Consider the following 17665-nt stretch of genomic DNA (forward strand, 5'->3'; position numbering starts at 1 on the left):
TCTTTCCTTTATGTTCCTTTTTCTCTGTAATTCTACTGTAGAAAGTTAGTAAAAAAGGGGAAAAAGTCGTATTTTAAATGTTTAGAACAAATATTGATTTGTTTTATGAAAATCTGTGGGATCTGAGTGACACAATGCTATTTATGGATGTCTGTCTGTGACTCTGCGTCAATTCTTTTCTGTTTGACTACAGGTGCATGAAGAACAGAGAAGATATTTCCGCTTATCAGAGATGATGTGGAGAGACTCTTTGTGAGTAACTGTGTTTCCTAAGAAGTCCAAAATGATTATGTGGGAATATTTTTTTTCCCCCTAATATAGAATAACTGTCATTTGCTTAATTTTTTTCTTTTGGTTCTGAAAAGCCGTGTATACAGATCCCTTGATGGAAAGCACAGACCAAGCTGAATGTTGAAATAAAGTGCTGGAGGACTGAGCAGTAGAATATGTATAGTTTCAAGCGATTAACCACAATGCCCAACTTTTCTACAGAAAGTCTGCTAAAGACTTTTACTCTTGACCACCGAATACATTCTAGACATCAGTAAGAACCTGTGATGTTTGGTCTGTGGGTAACTTTCAAGTAGGGTTAACTAGGTACTTATTCAAGTTCTATAATGCTTACAGAGGGGCTATTAATACTATTGTCTTTGTCTAATTTGAATTTTCATAGATACAGTTTTGTGATTTGTAGTTAAGTAACTACCAAAAAAAAAATGTGGGGGGGGAATTGATGCTTTATTTCCTCATTCTGGGATGTGAGATTCATCTTATGCAAACAGTGGGTAGTATTCTGTCATGTTTTCAGTCAAGAGGAAATTCTGCTTCAGGATAACCATGGCTTCTAGTCATCTTTACCTTGGCTTCTTCCAGCACTTCTGCACTTGCCAGTTCAGGAAGGATGCTGGAGTATTTCTTGCTTAACAGTGTCCTGGCAAGATGCTGGATTCTTCATGAAGCAGCAGGAGAAATCCTTGTGCTGATCCACCTGGCTTATCGAGGAGAGACAGCGCTGATTTGTTTTACCTTGTGACCTTTAGACTGCTCTTTTGGCCAAAGTCCACAAAGACGTTGCCACTGTTGGCTGAGAGTAGCGATAATATGGAATATTATTTGATAAAATTACTTTTAACAGTAATAAATACTTTAATAAAACTGTTACTGTGATGCCTTTTGCAGGTAGTCAGTGTAGTGGATTACCCGATTCATCAGCCATGGTGCACGTGCTCATTGTTTTCGCATTCTGGTCAGGGCTCAAGCAGAGCCCCTTGGTCAGATATCACGGGCAGAGCTTCTTACTGCAGCTCTTTGAACTGCTCTGTTCTGCTTCGGTGATGTTTTGGCAGTCCACCCTATGACCTGGTAAATCAGGTAGCAATTGCTCAGCGGTCTGTTGCTTCATTAGGCTTGCATGATCATTCAGTGGATGATACTGTTCTTAAGATTGTCTATGTTTAAATTCTTCAAACCTGACAACAGGTACTCCTGCTGTTGGTAATGAGAACGAAGGGATGCAACTAAAGACTCCATTTGGTACATACTCTCTTGTTTCAACTTTCTAGGTTTCTTCCTTAGGACAAAAGAGATTTTCCCTAACTATAAGTCTTTACCCTTTTAAAAAATAAGTTCTTTGAACACTTGATGCAGCTTTCTAGCAGGTTTAAAGGTAAATGAGGGAGGTAGAAGTTGTGTGGCTGTCAGGTCTGCACAGGCAGACCAAGTTTATTTGAAGTGTTTTAGACAGGAACAATTTTATTTGCTCTCCAACTGGCTATCACTGTATAGAGCTTTGAAAATCTGCAGTTGAGAAATTCATTATATTTTTAATAGTAGTAATTTAATAATGAATAGTAATTCATTATGAGTTATTTTAATTATTATCATGCTAGTAAAATTGGAACTTAATTGCTCACGCTTCCAACAAGAAATATAGCTGCGGTGTAAATGTTCCAAATATCAGTCTTCATACCTTAAATGAATGTTTTCTTGGCGATGCCATAGTTACTGATGAAATATCAAATTTATTTTTTTTTAACAGATATTGACGATTTCAGTGTGGTATTTTTCAGAAAAGACTCTGTGGAAAAACACACGGCAGTTATCTTGTGGGGCTAGCATTTAATTTGTACAGATGGTTGCAGTTAAGGACCTTTTAGCTGCATAGCAGTCAGCTTTTCACTGTCTTCAGCATATGGTTGGGTCAGGTTGTGCTCTGATATTTAAGACAGCGGATAAGGCTTACAGCCAATGACACCCACCGTGAATAGTGTTTCTGGATTTGCCTACATTAAGACTCCTCTGTGTCAGCATTAGTAGCTGCAATAACAGGTAATAAATAACTGGCTAGTTTCATTAATTCTTATGGGATTATTTTAAGGGTGAATTTGTTAAGATGTAATGGGATAACTTGTGAATTGAATAGAGTTTAATCCTTGTTGCAGGGTGGAGGTGCAGGAACTGGGTTCTTTTCCCAGTTCTGCATGATCATAACCTTGGCTTTAACCTCTGTGCAGCAGTATCTCTTTCTGTGATTGATACTAAGTTTTATAAAGTTTGTGGGATGTATAATGCAAATTGTTACTTACTTTTTATTGTTGTTGTGAATATTACTCTGCAGTTTTCAGTGTGCAAGATTTTTGGTTAACAGTGGAAAAATGTTTTACCTTTGAATGCTCAAGCAGCAAGCTTTAAAGGGCTTAAAGCTCATACTGCAACTTGAGTTAAAATGTCTTTGACAATCGAGAATGTATAAGATTTTTCATTTTGCAGTATTGACTTCTACATTCATGAACTTCAAAAATACTAATTCACAAGTATATTGGATAATACTGAAATTGTAGAAAGAAAGTATCTTTGAGCAAAATACAGAGATGTCTACTCCTTTCCTGTGTTGATTTTACTCCTTGAGCCTGACAGGCTGAATGAGGGTGCCTTGTTCTATTTGACATCTGTCTGTGTCAGAGTAAGTCTAATTTGTACAATAGTAATAGGTACTTGAGCTGTGCCCTTGGTAATCAGTAGATTACGGGTGTATGTGACAAGCTGGGTGCTGAAGGGACATGCTGTATCTAAGCTATTCAGTTTCCTGGTGAATGGACTAGTATGTTCCATTGGCCTTCCCTGATCTTAGTAACCACGCAAACCTTTATGCTCTCAAAATAACTGACAGTCAGCAGATGGTTTGTTACTGTGATTTTTTTTTTCACTGCTAGTGAGAGAGAGTTGTTAGTTCTGTTGTCTTACGGGTCATAATACAGGTTATTCTTCTACTTGTATAATATTTGCTGGGTTACTTCTCTGTGCTTTTTTTTAAATGCAATGCTCATCTAATCAAACTTTTGTTGGGGGAATCTTCACCAACATGGATTTATTAAGTGTAGATGTTGATGATGAGCTTTAATATGCTGAAGTCATGATCATAGATGACTTGTACTGGAGAAAGGTGAGATACAAGTCCTCTACAGAACACATAAAATATGGTAACTCTGTAGGGGCTTAAACATTTTGAGAATGCTTTTAAATCAATTTTGTATTTTGGGGCCAGCTTGATAATATTTTGAGTCATGTTGCTATAAATGTGAGATCAAATTTGGTTCATTATGCACATTCAGGTGTGAAACAGTTGTTCAGCTGACTTATAATTCAAAATAATACTTTATTTAAAGCAATGCTTTGACATACACCTCACTTGCAAAAATACTGCTTTCTGCTACTTCAGTTTCAGTGCAGTGTGGTGAGACTGTCCTTGCACAGTGCCCTGATCTGGTGTCACATGCAGCCACTTCTAGAAACAGGTGAGTTTCAGGCCCCTGCCCCATTTACATGAAAGGTGTGATGCCGTGTTACTAGGTGGCTTTTTCACCCTTGGAAATCTTCAGGTAAAAGCTGATTTTGGCAGTAAAATAAGGGCATTGAAGAATGGGAGGGAAGAGGGCATGAGGAAGCCCTTCTGCCTGCTTTGAGGCTTGTTAGGTGAATATGGACTAGGCAGTCACCAGCCTGGTTCTTCACAGCTTCCTTTCCAAAACCTGAAATACAGCCTGAAATGGTGGATGTTGAAAGACACAGTCTCCAGACTTCCACTACAGTCTGGAGAGACATTCCTGTGGTGGCTATTGGATGTGAAGTACTGGGGAAGAGCTCTTGGTCTTTTCTCTTGATGAGGCCATCAGCTGCACTGCTGTAGCAGACAGGCCTGAGGCGTTAGTTTAAATGCGGGGGTATAAGTCTGAGGAAGTGTTGTCTTCAAAATCATTAGTGTGGAAAGAGTAGCCGATTATTTCTAGAGTTCACCTGAAATAAATGTATGAAGAGAAGGGGGATGTCTGATGATGGCATGTGGCTGGCACAACTGGTTCTATGATTCTAGTGAACTGGAGTTTGAGTAAAGGTGTGTGCTCTGAGCTTTTTTTTGGAAGTCCAGCTATTGTCCTACAAGTCACTTGAATGTATAAGCTGACTGGTCTGTTTTTAAATATTAGTTGCATAGATCTTTCTGTAAAATGCCACTCCATGTTTGTCTTGAAATTTAATGATGACTTTGCTGTTGTCAGACTTGTTGCTCTTGGACTTCGAATTATGAAGCCTGTAACTGCCAGACGTGAATTGATTTTAGAGCCAAGATCCGTTAGGGCACAGATGCCGGTCTGCTTAGGCAATGAAATAATCCCGTTTTAGCTCAGGAGCACAGAAGCATGATTGTGCTCCTGCAAATGTTATGCAGAGATTGAAGTTGCTGAATGGTTTTGTGATTATAGGTTTGATAGCATTAAGTCTGTATAAAGGTTGTTCTTTTCCCATGTAACAGCTCTAGAGGCTTATTTTGCTGTCTTTACAATGTCGTATTAAAGGTTGCTGTAGCTATGCAGTGAAATAGCTTGTGTGCAGGCATCCTTCTGGACAATTTTGGGACACATTTTAAGATGAGGGGAATGCAGGTAGAATTTTCAAGCTTTATAGTATGCATGCTGGTAATATTTCCATTTTGCTTGCATCCTGCATGTTGGAGAGCATTTTTTTTACAAGCTAAATGTTTACATGGCTTTAATAATGCTTGTCTGTTATACAAGCAGGTTTTACAGTAGAATGGTTTACATAAAAACGAGAATTACTCACACTGATTTTAAATATGACTTTGTAATATGGAGTTCAGTGTAGTGGATCCTGTCCTATTAAACGGTCTCACTTCCTTCTTAGTATATGCAGCTTACCTGAAATTACTGTTTGTAAATGGTATTTCAGGAAGTCTCAGTTGATCCAGAATGTGATAATGTCTGAATTCTAATGAACTACCATGTGTGATGTGAAATGGGTTATTTTTTCAATAACAGAAGCTTCATTATATTGTAGGCCTTAGACAGTTTCACACATTTTTTTTTAATAATGAGCTTTTGCTTTTGTCTCAAGGAGACAAAATTTAATAGCTTTGGAAAGAATACGTTGATCTTTTAAAAAATGTAGTGACAAACACTGTTGTAGCATCATTGCAATTAAAGGGAAATCCATGGGGAATGTTTTTTGAAGGTATATCTTGTGCCCTGCTTAGTGCTTGCTCATCAGCATCCCTGAATCAACAGATGTTGCAGCTGGGAATATGGAGATGTATCAGAACAGCCTCAGAAAGGCCTGGGTCAGTGCTGTTACTGTGCTAGCAGAGTGCTCGGCAATCAGCTTACCTACTGTCATATTTAAAAAAAAAATGAAGAAACTTACAAACTTTTTTTGAAGCATTTCCCATTTTTTAAATTTAGCCAGGTGAATGATTTACTCTCTGACGAGTACAGATCTTTTATTCATTTGAATTTAATGATTCTGTGCTTTTATTTAATTTTTTAAAGTTTTTGAAAATGCTGTGGAAAGTACAGTTCAATATCAAATTTGCAGAAACAATCTTTAGGTAATAATTGTTTGCATATTCATCCGACCAGCATTACTAGTATACGAATGTAAATCAGAACATCTTTCATGGGAAGTTCTTATAACTCGAATACAAAATAAGATCGCATGCAGGTGGAGATCTGTAGAAAATCAAGTGAGTCAAATAGTTGTAATATATCATCACTCTGACCAATGTCAAGTGCTATTATGCATTACTGTTGTGGCTATTTTGGAGGAATTATCGCTGCTTTATTTTAAGGCGCCTTTGTGTATAAGGGGTCACATGAAAGTAAACAGAGGTGCTTGATGCACAGTTTGCTAAAGGTTGATCTAATTAAGGGGAACAAATGTTGCAAATACAGCAAGGCTGAGCCCTTAAGGGCATTAAAAAGCAGCTTTTCATGCTTAATGTGGTGATAGAGGTAGGTGTATTGGATGGATGCACTGTAATAAATAACATGGCTGAAGGGACAAGGCAGGAAGACATTTCAGTAGAGTTTCAAAGGCTTAAGAAAACTGGAGTTTGCCTGGAACTAGAAATATTTTTGTGAAAGATGAATTTTACCTGTGTAAGTAATGAGGGAGAATCTTGAAAATATTGTACAAATACTTCTGAAAAAAATAGTGTATATTTGACAGCAGTTCTTTTTACAGACAGCATGCACTAGTAGAAGATGGCTTGTTCAGTTTATTCTGATTTGGTAGTGTAAACTGATGTCATTTACAGCAGTAACTGCATTTGAGGCTTTTGGTAGTATGCATAAGTTCTTTAGAGAAACAAGACCCTTCATGTTTCTTATACCTTCGGTTCCTTGCCTAGTACTTCAGGCATGATGAAAAGGATTAATGTAGACTATCCAAAGACTCAAAGTCATATATAAGTAGAGAAGAAAGATTATTTTAATAAGTATTGTCACATTCACTCATGGATTTATAACATTAACATGTCTGAGGATCGAGTTCAACTTTGAATTTCATTTTCATTCTTGATGCTTTTTTGGCAAAGAGAACTACTAATAAAATTCAGTGATTTTTATACAGAATATTTTCATTTTCTGGAATGCTTCGTGGTGGCAAATGTGGCAATGTTGATCTTCATTGGGAAGTAATTTATTCAGTCCTTAACATCTTTTCAAGAAGTATTTTATTGAAATAAAAAAGGAGGAAAAATAATTGCATGCTTGTGAAAGGAGCAATCTTTTTTATGACTATATTTTAGGTATTGGAAGCCTGTGATTAGGTCACACCGAGGATCCCCAGCCCCAGTTGAACAAAGATCAGCAAATAAGTGAACAATTCCATTCTGTTATTTCATTTACTCTGTGCTTCAAATTAGAGATTATAGGATTATTGAAAGGTCTACCTTGGATAGAACCTCAGGAGATCATCTGGTCCAACTTTCTCCAGAAAGCAGGGACTCAGATTGTTCTCCAGGGCCCCATGGAGCCAAGTCTTAAATATTTTCAGTGAGGGAGTTTGCAGTTTCTCTAGTAAACCTATTCCAAAGTTTACTTGCTCTTAGCGTGAAGAATTTTTTTTATCTTGTGCACATTGCCTGTTGGGCTGTCACTGTGCGTCCTGACAAGTTCTTCCTTCTCCCTTAAATATCTTTAAGGAAGTCTGGGATTAGATCCCCCTGAGCCTTCCCTTCTTGAGACTCAAAATTAGGCCCAAGTCTGATAACATTCCTGTTCATACTTTAAAAGTTAAGAAGCAGCAAAATTTTGGTGCAGTGAAGCTTTGGTCCTTGTGTTAAAACTGAATGCTGTATTACCTGCTAAATGTTCTCCTTGTGTTCACAAGGTACCAGTGAATAGAAGACAGATCAGAAATTAGCATCGTGGGTTATATCCTGTCTTTGCAAGCAGAAGAGGACTAACCAAAGTTTATGGTAGTTAAGGGAGTAGTAGAAATGCAGGCATCACAGTTGAGCAGTATATTCATACAGAAATAATCTGTATGCGATAGGTCTGTGGACCTTTTTGTGTTGTCACAGCTTTTGTCCTTTAGGGTTTAACTGAAGAATCTGAAGCTATTAAGGTTTTTCCTTCTGTTGTTGGTCTTGATGGTCTTTACACATTTCTTCAAAAATATTCTTTCAAAAGAGTATTGTGGGGGACTGCACGCAGATGCTGTTGTGCCTCAATAAAGTTCAGAACGTCTCGTCTGCTTTGTGGTTTTCTGCAATTTATTTTTCTTCAAAGAAAAAGGCTCATTTTCTCATCAAAACAATAGATGGACTCCACAGAACTTGGGCAGTATTGGCTGCAAACTTCATTTCTTCTACCGTAATAGGCACGCTTTAGGATGTCTGCTCTCATCTAAGATTACATGTTGCATTTTATCTCCTTTGGTCAACAGGGCAGTTACTAACCTCAGCGGCATGGATCATTCTGTGCTCAGAGGCGAGGTGTCAGCAGTGCTTCATGACAGGTATGTGGCTAAGCTCCTGGAGAGACATCAGCATTGTTTTTTTTTTTCAGAGTGGCAGCCTGAGAACTTTTTCCCTACCTGAAAAATTGAGGAAGTCTGCAAGAGCTAGTTATCAAGTGACTTTTGAAGCAAAACGACTTAGTGATTTGTAAACTAATTTGTTAGTCTAATAATGGACTACATGATTTTTAAACAACATAGGGAAAAAGGTCTTACTTTCTACAGTTCTCTAATCCACGACTGCCATGGATTTTTCAGATATAGTTGATCCAGCTGCCATTGCATCAGCTTTTAGATTTTTAAAGACCAGTTTTAGAACAAGTAGGGAATAACTTATTTGTGAAAAATGTCAGAGTATGCTAAAAACATTTCTGATATGACTGAAAAGAGATTTCTGTACTAAAATGTACTGACTTCAGCCATTCTGTCTTTTTTCATTACACTTGCAATTTATTCTTTTCACGCTTGCTCTTATTTAGAAAGAAAAAAGATTTAAGGTGAGGATTTGAGATGCTTATCTTCTCCTGGAAGAAATTCCAGCAAGCTTATTTTAATGTCTTCCATTTTGAAATACAGTTCATAATAAAGGAACAACTACATTGGAAGTGCATACTTCAGGATCAATGAAGGCTGTTGAGGGAAACAACTCAGTTTTCCAGACAGTATTCTTCTATAGCTTGGTGACTATCAGTTCCATAAATAGACACACTGAAATCTGAAATCCAGATATCAGTATAATTTCAGCAGGTAACAAGTATTAACAGCTGAAACTGTTGCACTGTTGAAGTGCAGAAGTACATCTGTCACAGAAAACTTTCAGCTATAGCCACTACAGTTCTGCCTCATTACAATATTGTACATATTTTTATACCTGACTTACATGACACTACTGAAATGACAGTTCACGATACTTCTAGCATCTTGCAAGTCTCTTTCTGTCTTCCAAAGTTTTCCATTGTTTTGCATTCCAGATGTTTTCAGCATGTGGCTGCCCTTTTCCAAATTCCAGATTTACTTTCACTTCTCTGTTCCACTTTACCTGCTCAGACTAATTGAGTCATACCTGGCAACCAGGTAGGTGCAGGTGTATCAGCCAAGGACCTGTAAAGAAACTTCGTATGAAATAGATGTGTTAAATCTTCAGATGCTCTCAGCCTACTCCTGTTGTCTCAAAGAGTGCAGAGGTCATGTATCAACAAGTCAGCAAGTTCCCCAGTACCCCATCTGGACAAGGATAGTGAAGTTGTGTTTGCAGTTGCTTAAATGTAGATTGACATGATTTGAGTGAGTCAAAGCAGTGTGGGAGTAAAGCAGAACATAAGAACTAAAGGCAGAGGAGCTTGTAAAGCTGTTTTCTCCACAGCATTGTTGGCTGTTGTCTGGGTTCCTCTTAGCTTTCTCAGTGAGGTTTTCTCCTTTCTTGCTCAGTTTCCCCTTTGATTAGACAGTCAATACAATTATGTTCACTTCTGATTTTAGATAATTAAAGCTGGGCCGGTGTAGTAAAATATATAGAAGTCTCACTTGGATTTTGCTCACAGGCTTTCCCAGGACATCACCGGTCTGTCATTGTAAAAGTGGATGTCCTTTTCATTGCTGCTCTTTAGTGGGGTGTGGCAAAGATACCGGCCAACATGGAGTAATTACATGATGCATACTGCTTTTATCTGAAGTTAGTCTAGCCATCTCTTTGCTATACATGGTTTGGGATTAATGAGGAGTGCTGTTTGAGAACAGGAATGGCCTTGTTCTCTGGACGGTTAAAGTATTGGGTTATAAGACAATTTAGAGTGCAGAACCTGGGGGCAAAGGGAGGGAGAAGGAGGGTGAACGAACTGAATCGTATTACTGGAATTTGCTGTTAGAAAGAATTTATATGTTTGACAACTGAAAGGCAAGGCTCAATAATTGTACCTAATTTTACTTTTTCCGAATGAAATATGTGCCCTTTGGATTGTGTACCTTTTTTCCCAGCAGATGATTTTTCTGTAGCAAGATGTTGGTAGTTTGCTTATGTTTCTGCTTCAGTTAAGGAATCAAACAGAAAAAGGTATGTTTATGCACATTGTTGCTTGATTCAGGATATGAGCCAGAATACAAATTTGCAGAAATTTGATGTGAATCACTGAAGAAAGGGTACTGTTCAATAATAGTGTTTGTGTAAAACATGTGTGGTCCAGTAATTGCTGTAACTCTTGGTTTCCCCATATAGGCTTATTATTTAGTGGACAGTTTGTAATTTGCTGTTTACAAAGACTTTTGTAGCAAATATTCATCTTGAGCTACTAGATGCATTTTACTTCAAGCTCAGTACTGACCTTGTTGAATAAATATCTGACTTATTGCCCTGTCTTCCTCCCTTCCTAATTGGACTGCTGTATCCTGTGCTTTTGGATTTGTAGTAGTGCATGGCTGGCTCAGCAGAGATTTCCCAGGTGTCTCCAAAATTAATCTTGCCTTCTTTTCGTGCTTCCAGTATATGCTATTCAAAGGCCTTAAAAGCTTCATCTTTCAGGGATTTTAAGTCATAAAAGTACTGAGTTCATTTGAAATTGCCTTTGAATTATTAGACACCAACACTGCTTTCAGTGTGAGGTTTGAAATTTAGAATTCCAAGTGAGTGAAAAAGTGCTTTGCTGAACTACAAAAATGCATCTAGTTAGTATTAGTTATAAATGTCTGTAAATACATGGGCAGGGAGGAATAATTCAGGCATGACTGCTATCAGTGCTTGCTTTTTGAAAAATATTTTAGCACTTCATGTGGGATCATAGCACTGAATTTTGTAGATAATATTTCAGGATATATGCAGCAATACTTAGTTCAGGTAGCTGCAGTCACATTATGCCTGGCCACAGTTATCCATGTTGATTCTTTTGAGGATTTATTCTGCAGTCTGGGTGTTACGTGTATTATTTCTGTGGTTCTTGCAAGATCCTTCAGGTAAACTAACTGTTGTTGCAGCCTGACTTCCAGTGCTGTTTGTGATGAAAGTAATGTTTCCTACTTCTCATGCTGTGTATATTTGACCTTGGGTGGTCAAAATGATAATTACATAATATATGCTCAGGGACCTTCCAGATCAGAAGTAAATGTTCTATAGCTCTGTTTTTTTTTTTTCTATTACTTTTCACAGTTGCTTCTCTTTGAATCTTTGCAGAGTGAGAAGAAATGGTTACTGAAAAGCTGATAGCTTGGTAGCTGAAGCATGTGTTGTGTGAAGAAGCGTTTCCTCTATTTTTTTTCACCAGACATCTGCTAGTTTCATATGAGCTTCCTATTTTGTGCTACAGAGTTGGTGAATAATTACTGTGTTCACCTTTGTCATGCTTTTTTGACACTTCAGACTGTTACTGTATCTTCTCACTGTGTTCCACGCTGTTAAGTCCAGTTTACAAGTTGTATCTTGCACAGAAGCCAGTTCACGTTTGCTTGTCCTTTTCATTCTGCCTTTTCCAGTACCTCTGCTGTATCTGTTGAGATGGGGACAAAGAGCAGAACAACTCGTACCTCAAACGAGATATTGTGGGTGAATGACTGGAAAGGAAGGTGGTACAGGTGAGGGATTTTGAGGCTGGGCACAAGCTGGTCCAAGCTAATGGTGATGTATGAATAAATCAAAGCTTTAAAAAAGTCACATTCTGCATCTTACCTGCAGTGAATTTTCTGGGTATTCTTTTTTTTTTTTTTCCTATTCAAGAGATGGGAATTTATAAAAATGAGTACGTCTTGTAGAGCAGTTCTTAAGAATGCCAGAAGGTGGCATAACTGATTTTCCTAAAGCTGTTTTAAGTGTGAGGAATACACAGGATGCTACTAAGCTTATTTTAAAGCTGTTGGTCAAATTTTGGAAGGTTGGATCAGTTTAGCCCTTAAAGTTTAGGGGAACTTTAAAACTATACACATTTTGTTCTTTCTCAAAATGTGAAAACTCTGGTGGGATTCATGCTGGCTTTTATAGCTAATGTTTTTGAAGTTATTTAAAGTAGTTAAAATAGTTAAACTAAAGTACAGGATGGAAAGGAGTTGTCAGTTACATATAGTGAAATTCTTTCCTAAGCTGTTCTGCAGAATCCTGCTTTCCTATGAACAAATTGCTTAGACATCTTCACTGATTTGCAAGAAGAGATCGATTCCTGCCTGTTTTCAGCTTTTCAGGTTAACTAGTGTTATGCAAGAATAAATTAGCAATAAGGTAACTTACAGCTTTATGCAATGTCAACTCTAACTATGTGCAGATTTATATGTATACCAATGTTAGGTTTTAGAAGCAGTAAGTGGAAAGTGTGTTTTTAAAAAAGACCAGTAAATATTTGAATGGAAGCCTGTTTTCAGCTTAGTACGTGTTTTGTTCCGTCAAACTTGAAACTTCATCTTTCCGCAGTGTTACTGTGCATTACTAAATGAAGACATTAGATAGCATCTTAGGTGGTGTCCTCACTATTAGTAAGAGAAGCCCATCTCTGGAGCAGCTGTGGTGTAGATCAAAAATAGTTAAATATATCTTAAAGTAAGGTATTGTTTCCATTCAAAGATCTATGGGGACCTATTGACAGAATGAGTGTATTGGATATAATTGGCAAGGATTTGGTGGTGCAGGTACACGGGTGCCCTGTGTGGGATGAGGCAGTGACTGCTCTGTGCCAGACACAAGTGGTGGTATTTTTACAGCAGAACCTGGTTCGTCTGAATAGTTAAATGAACTGGTGTAGTAACAACCTAACACAAAACTTTTGAAGTATGGACATACAAGGTATTTTTCTTTGTTTCAGCTCCCTCTGGCAGACAAACACCTGAATTACAACTGCTTCAAGTTTATATTTCAGAGAAAGGCTACTCTTAGCTCAAAGTTATTGCGGTTGTTTGGTGTTGTGTATGTGTACATCAAAAGAGAATTTCAGCTGTGAGAATGCAAATGACTGCAGCTGCAGAAGGTGCTGAAATGCAAATATTTGTCATTTAGCAACAGCTGACTTTTGTACCATCTTTTTGTGCACCATGGCTGTGGAATGCCATTTCACCTCAAGGACCTCTATATACCGTGCTCATGTATTGAATTTTTCTCTAACATGATCTCTCCTGAGCATGCTGTGATTCTCTAGAGCAGCACAGATAAGAGGTGTGACTTGGGCATAGAAGTCTCGTGTTCTTTGCAGAATTGTTAGCTTTTTTCCCCTGACAACTTCCATAACAGCAGGCAGAAGGGAAGAGGTGCACAGGGTTGCTGTTACTAGCTGTCATCTGGGCTGCGTCCTTAGACTCTCCTCCATGCAGTTTCTGGAAGCACTGAGCTTTAATTTTCATTAGGGATTAGATGTTTTTGCACATCTGAAGTTCATTGTGGAAGTCTTCTGTGGTATAAAATACTCCTGAAAATGTTATGAAATAAAGGTTTATAATCAGGAGACTTTAAACTACTGGTTTGATTACTTCATAGTCTTTAAAAATGCAAATAAGGTTAGCATTCCATGAATCTTTGTAAAAACAGCTGGTGCTTAGATAGGTTTTGCTGTGTACACTTTTTTTATGCAGTATGCCCTATCTTGATCCTAAATTATCTAGATAGTTATGTTGTCACTAAATAGGGATGTTATAACTGCAAAGTTGTTCCAGTCTGTGAAGTGAATATCCTAGAACTGTCATTTTAAATCTGCTTCTGGAAATTAAATCATAGTTTGTACATTTGCCTACCATAACAAACTTGAATGAAATAACTTGAATCTTTTGAAACTTTGCCTAGGAAAAGTATCTCTTTACATTTATATTCTCATAGATGCTAAGGAAAATAGCAATTTGTACTTTTTCTATAATTATGAAGCAGGAATTTTGACATTTGATGATAAATTTATAATATCAGTATTTCAGACATGCAAATTTACCATGACACAGTGATTTTTGTGATCATTCTTTTGTCCTGGAAAAATCTAATTGTATGTGAGTTATACATTTTAAGTCTCATGTGTTTTTATAACCACTGAGATCGTGCTGATCCTAAATGGAAGAGCATCAAAACAAGTAGAAACCAGGTTTCTCAGTTTTGTTTCCCTTTTCAGAAAAAGATAGTGTAGAGACTATCAGTGACTGAGGTTATGACTTAGTGACTAGAGATTATCAGTGACTGAGTGACTGAGATTATAAGTTACTGAGGAAGGGAGGATCCTGAACAAATAAACTAGGGAGGAACCCCCACCTTGTCTTTTGGGAAGGAGTCTTTGGACTACACCTACCTTTGACAAATGGGAGGAGTTGATTCCTGATCACCTACGTTTTATAGGCCAAAAAAAGAAAACAAGTGGGGGCAGGGGAGTTGGAGAGAAGAGATTTTCAATCACGGGGTTTTAGTGCAGTACTGATTTGACTCATCGGGCATATTCAGCTGTTCCAGCTTCTGTACTAGTTCCACTTGTTCCTCAATGCATTTAGATGGAATATTCTTGAAGTTCCTTTTCTAGCATAGAGAAACAGTACAATTTTCTTTTATACTGAACGGGGAAATATTAATGTTAATGTGAAATTAGAAACTGAACTCTTTGCTCTGTAAGCCTTTCATGCACCTTTGTACAAAGACAAGCTGAACTTTTAAATTCGAGTTGCTATTTCATTAAAATTTGTATCAAACTTTTGCCATCACCTAGTCTTAAGCATATAATTAAATTGACTGAATCTCTTCAGGGAGTCACAAAAGAAATAATATTTAAAGTAAACTAGCAAGTAGCAGTGAAATAACTGTGATATGGTATAGTAGCTTTAAGTCTTGTCCTAGAACAAATGTTCCCACTATTTGTTGGCCCCCAGGTTACACGTAGTGATTTCTAATGACCTGGACTCGAAGCATCAACTTCTTTCTCTAAACCTTTTCATTCTTCTGCTGCCTCAGTCTTCCCTGAGGGACTTTGGCCTTCAGATAAAGAATTCAGATGCCCAGGTTGGAAGCTGGGGGGATTTTGGGTTAGCAGACTGGATCCACCAGTGGTGACAACACAGTGAGATTTCCTTTGCTCAGAAAAAGTTAATCTTTTTGTCATTTAAATAAATTGATCTCTGTTCTTATTATGTGTTTCTATAATGACTCAATGCGCTTTATTCTTGCCTCCCCATGCCTGCCCTTTTGACCAGGGACTGCTTTGCATAGGTGTGCAGGACCAGAAAAACACACTGCTCTGGTTAAAGAGAGTAAGGTTTAGGGAATGCTAAAAGACTGTTTTCCATGTAAAGAAAGAATAAAGCATACACACTTAAGAATATTTTTAAAATACTTTTAATAGACATATTACTAATGTTATTTTCAGCTTGCTGTCTGTGGTGCAGGACGTACTTAAGTTATTAGTGACAGGTCCTCTATCCTATCTTCCTTTTAACTACACAACTGTTTAATATATTTGCATTGTACAGTCCTATGTGTAAATTGTTTAGGTATACTTAAAAATAATTTTTGCAGTCAACAAACCATAACAGCTGTGCAGAATTTGTTTAGAAATAAATGCTTTGTAGTTAAGAGATTGACCTAATAAAAATATCCGTTACTTTGGACTAATTATTTTCAGTAGGGTCAGTCTGGCTGTGACTGTGCCTTCACATTTCTGTGGTGATTAAATATAATCACCCGGGGAAAATGAGCACAATTCTCTGAATAAATTGGTGTTAATTCAGAACTCTTTCTTCTTAGCAGTATGTTGTCAGCAGAGTACATGGGCTTAAATCAAAAGTTACAAACCTTCATTAACGCAGTTTGGTTTTACCTTCTACTAAGTGTTTTAAGAACTTATTTTTCCTAATGCGTTTTATGTAAAATGTAGTTTGCCGAAACAAAGCTGAGATTGTTTTTTGCAGTATTAGCTGTAGCTTGACATCAAGTTAATATTGCATCTTGACTCTTGGAAGTGACTTCCTGAAATTTTGCCTCAGTTTTAGAGCAAAACACTCTTTGAGAATATACACAAGAAAATGCAGGATATCCTTAAGTGGAGTAAAATACAAATTACTTTCATGGCCAGAAATGCACACTTAGGAATGTATTTATTTCTGTGACTCTGCATACGTAGAGTATACTTGAAACTGAAAGAATATTATATACATGCCATATATATGCACGCATAGTATGTATATGTGTATTTATGCATATGATTTTCTCTGAAATGGGTCCTAAAATGTTACTGCAGTATTTTCCTCACGTAGGAAAAAACACTGAGTGGATAGATGGCAAACTGAAGTATTTTTTGTTAAACATGTGATACATGCCCTAAATAGAATTGTAACTGCTTAACTTAATGTTTAAGATCTGGGTTTTTATTCTGTGTTAGAAATAGCTCATCATACATTGCTATAACAGACAGGAGGCTGTATTGCTTGTAACATTTTGACAGAAGGAGGGGTTGGCTACGAAGATAGTTTCTCACTCCTTTTATTCAGTGCTTTACAGTTTATGATTATTCTTGAGCAGTCAGCTCAAGAATAAAATATTAGAAAATGAAATTAAATGCTTACAAAATACTATCAAAATAACTTCCACTTATGAAGCTGTGTGCATCTTGATTTCTACAGTGCGTTTGCTTCTGAATGATACTGTAATTTATATCTGATATCTGAGGTTTTTTCCCCCTACCTGTAGAAAAAAAAAACACACAAAACCACCACCAACAAAAAACACAAAAACAAATCCAAATGTCTTTGATACAACATAGTGGATAGTGAGTTGAAGTACATGCGTAGCTCTCCAGGCTATCTTCAACTATTTTAGAGGTTATTTCTTACTGTCTTAAAAAAATTACAGTGAAATAGTTTTTAATTAGGATAGATCTCTGAGGATTCTAGAAAAGCTGCAGTTTAAAGAAAAGTATTTTCAGATGCACGCTGCCTTTTTTTTTTTGTACTTTAATATTTAGAGAATGACATAGTATTGCTGTGAGGAGACTGCAGGCACAACTGTGCTGGTTTCACTCAGATACCTTTTTAAGTAGAGATTTCCTTTACCTTCATACAAATTTTATTACCAATATTTTCTGTGATGTATGGTGAGAGTATTAACTGACTCATATGCTGGGCAGTACCGTCAGCTCCATCTTTTAATTGTTCTCTTCGAGTAATTGGAACAGTTGCAGCTTAATAGGTTGAAATAAAGGCAGAGGTAAAGGCATGACAAGCATAGATGTGAGGGGGGAAGAGCTGAATAGGGAAGTTGATTCAAGTGTTACATTCTAAATTTTTTTTTAGAGATTCTGAAGAGAAGAGTTAGGCATCCTTATTTGCTCCTATTCGTTTTCTAGGCTTGTATCTTGAAAACCACATTTAAGATGCTGAAATCTGGTTTGACTTTTGAAGTGGTTAGTGCATTTAAGTTCTATGGCTTCGCGAATAT

General features: G+C 37.2%; 1 protein-coding gene across 8 annotated transcripts in view; it reads left to right on the top strand.

The window, feature by feature from the left end:
• The window catches only part of KLHL13 (kelch like family member 13), a 78260-nt gene that overhangs the window by 18699 nt on the left and 41896 nt on the right, over positions 1–17665 (top strand). For 4 of the 8 annotated variants that reach the window (XM_080553719.1, XM_080553720.1, XM_080553721.1 and 1 more), the window contains one exon: positions 194–252. The exons of 1 other annotated variant lie outside the window; for it this stretch is intronic. In XM_080553719.1, the coding sequence (XP_080409845.1) occupies positions 233–252 (20 nt within the window). In that variant the 5' untranslated portion in view covers positions 194–232. Of the gene's footprint in view, positions 1–193; positions 253–8238; positions 8311–17665 lie in introns of those variants that run through there. 3 more of the 8 variants (XM_080553716.1, XM_080553715.1, XM_080553717.1) reach the window with 1 other exon arrangement.

This window comes from Anser brachyrhynchus, assembly GCF_964034855.1.
Source record: "Anser brachyrhynchus genome assembly, chromosome: 13".
In the NCBI taxonomy this organism is placed as follows: domain Eukaryota; kingdom Metazoa; phylum Chordata; class Aves; order Anseriformes; family Anatidae; genus Anser; species Anser brachyrhynchus.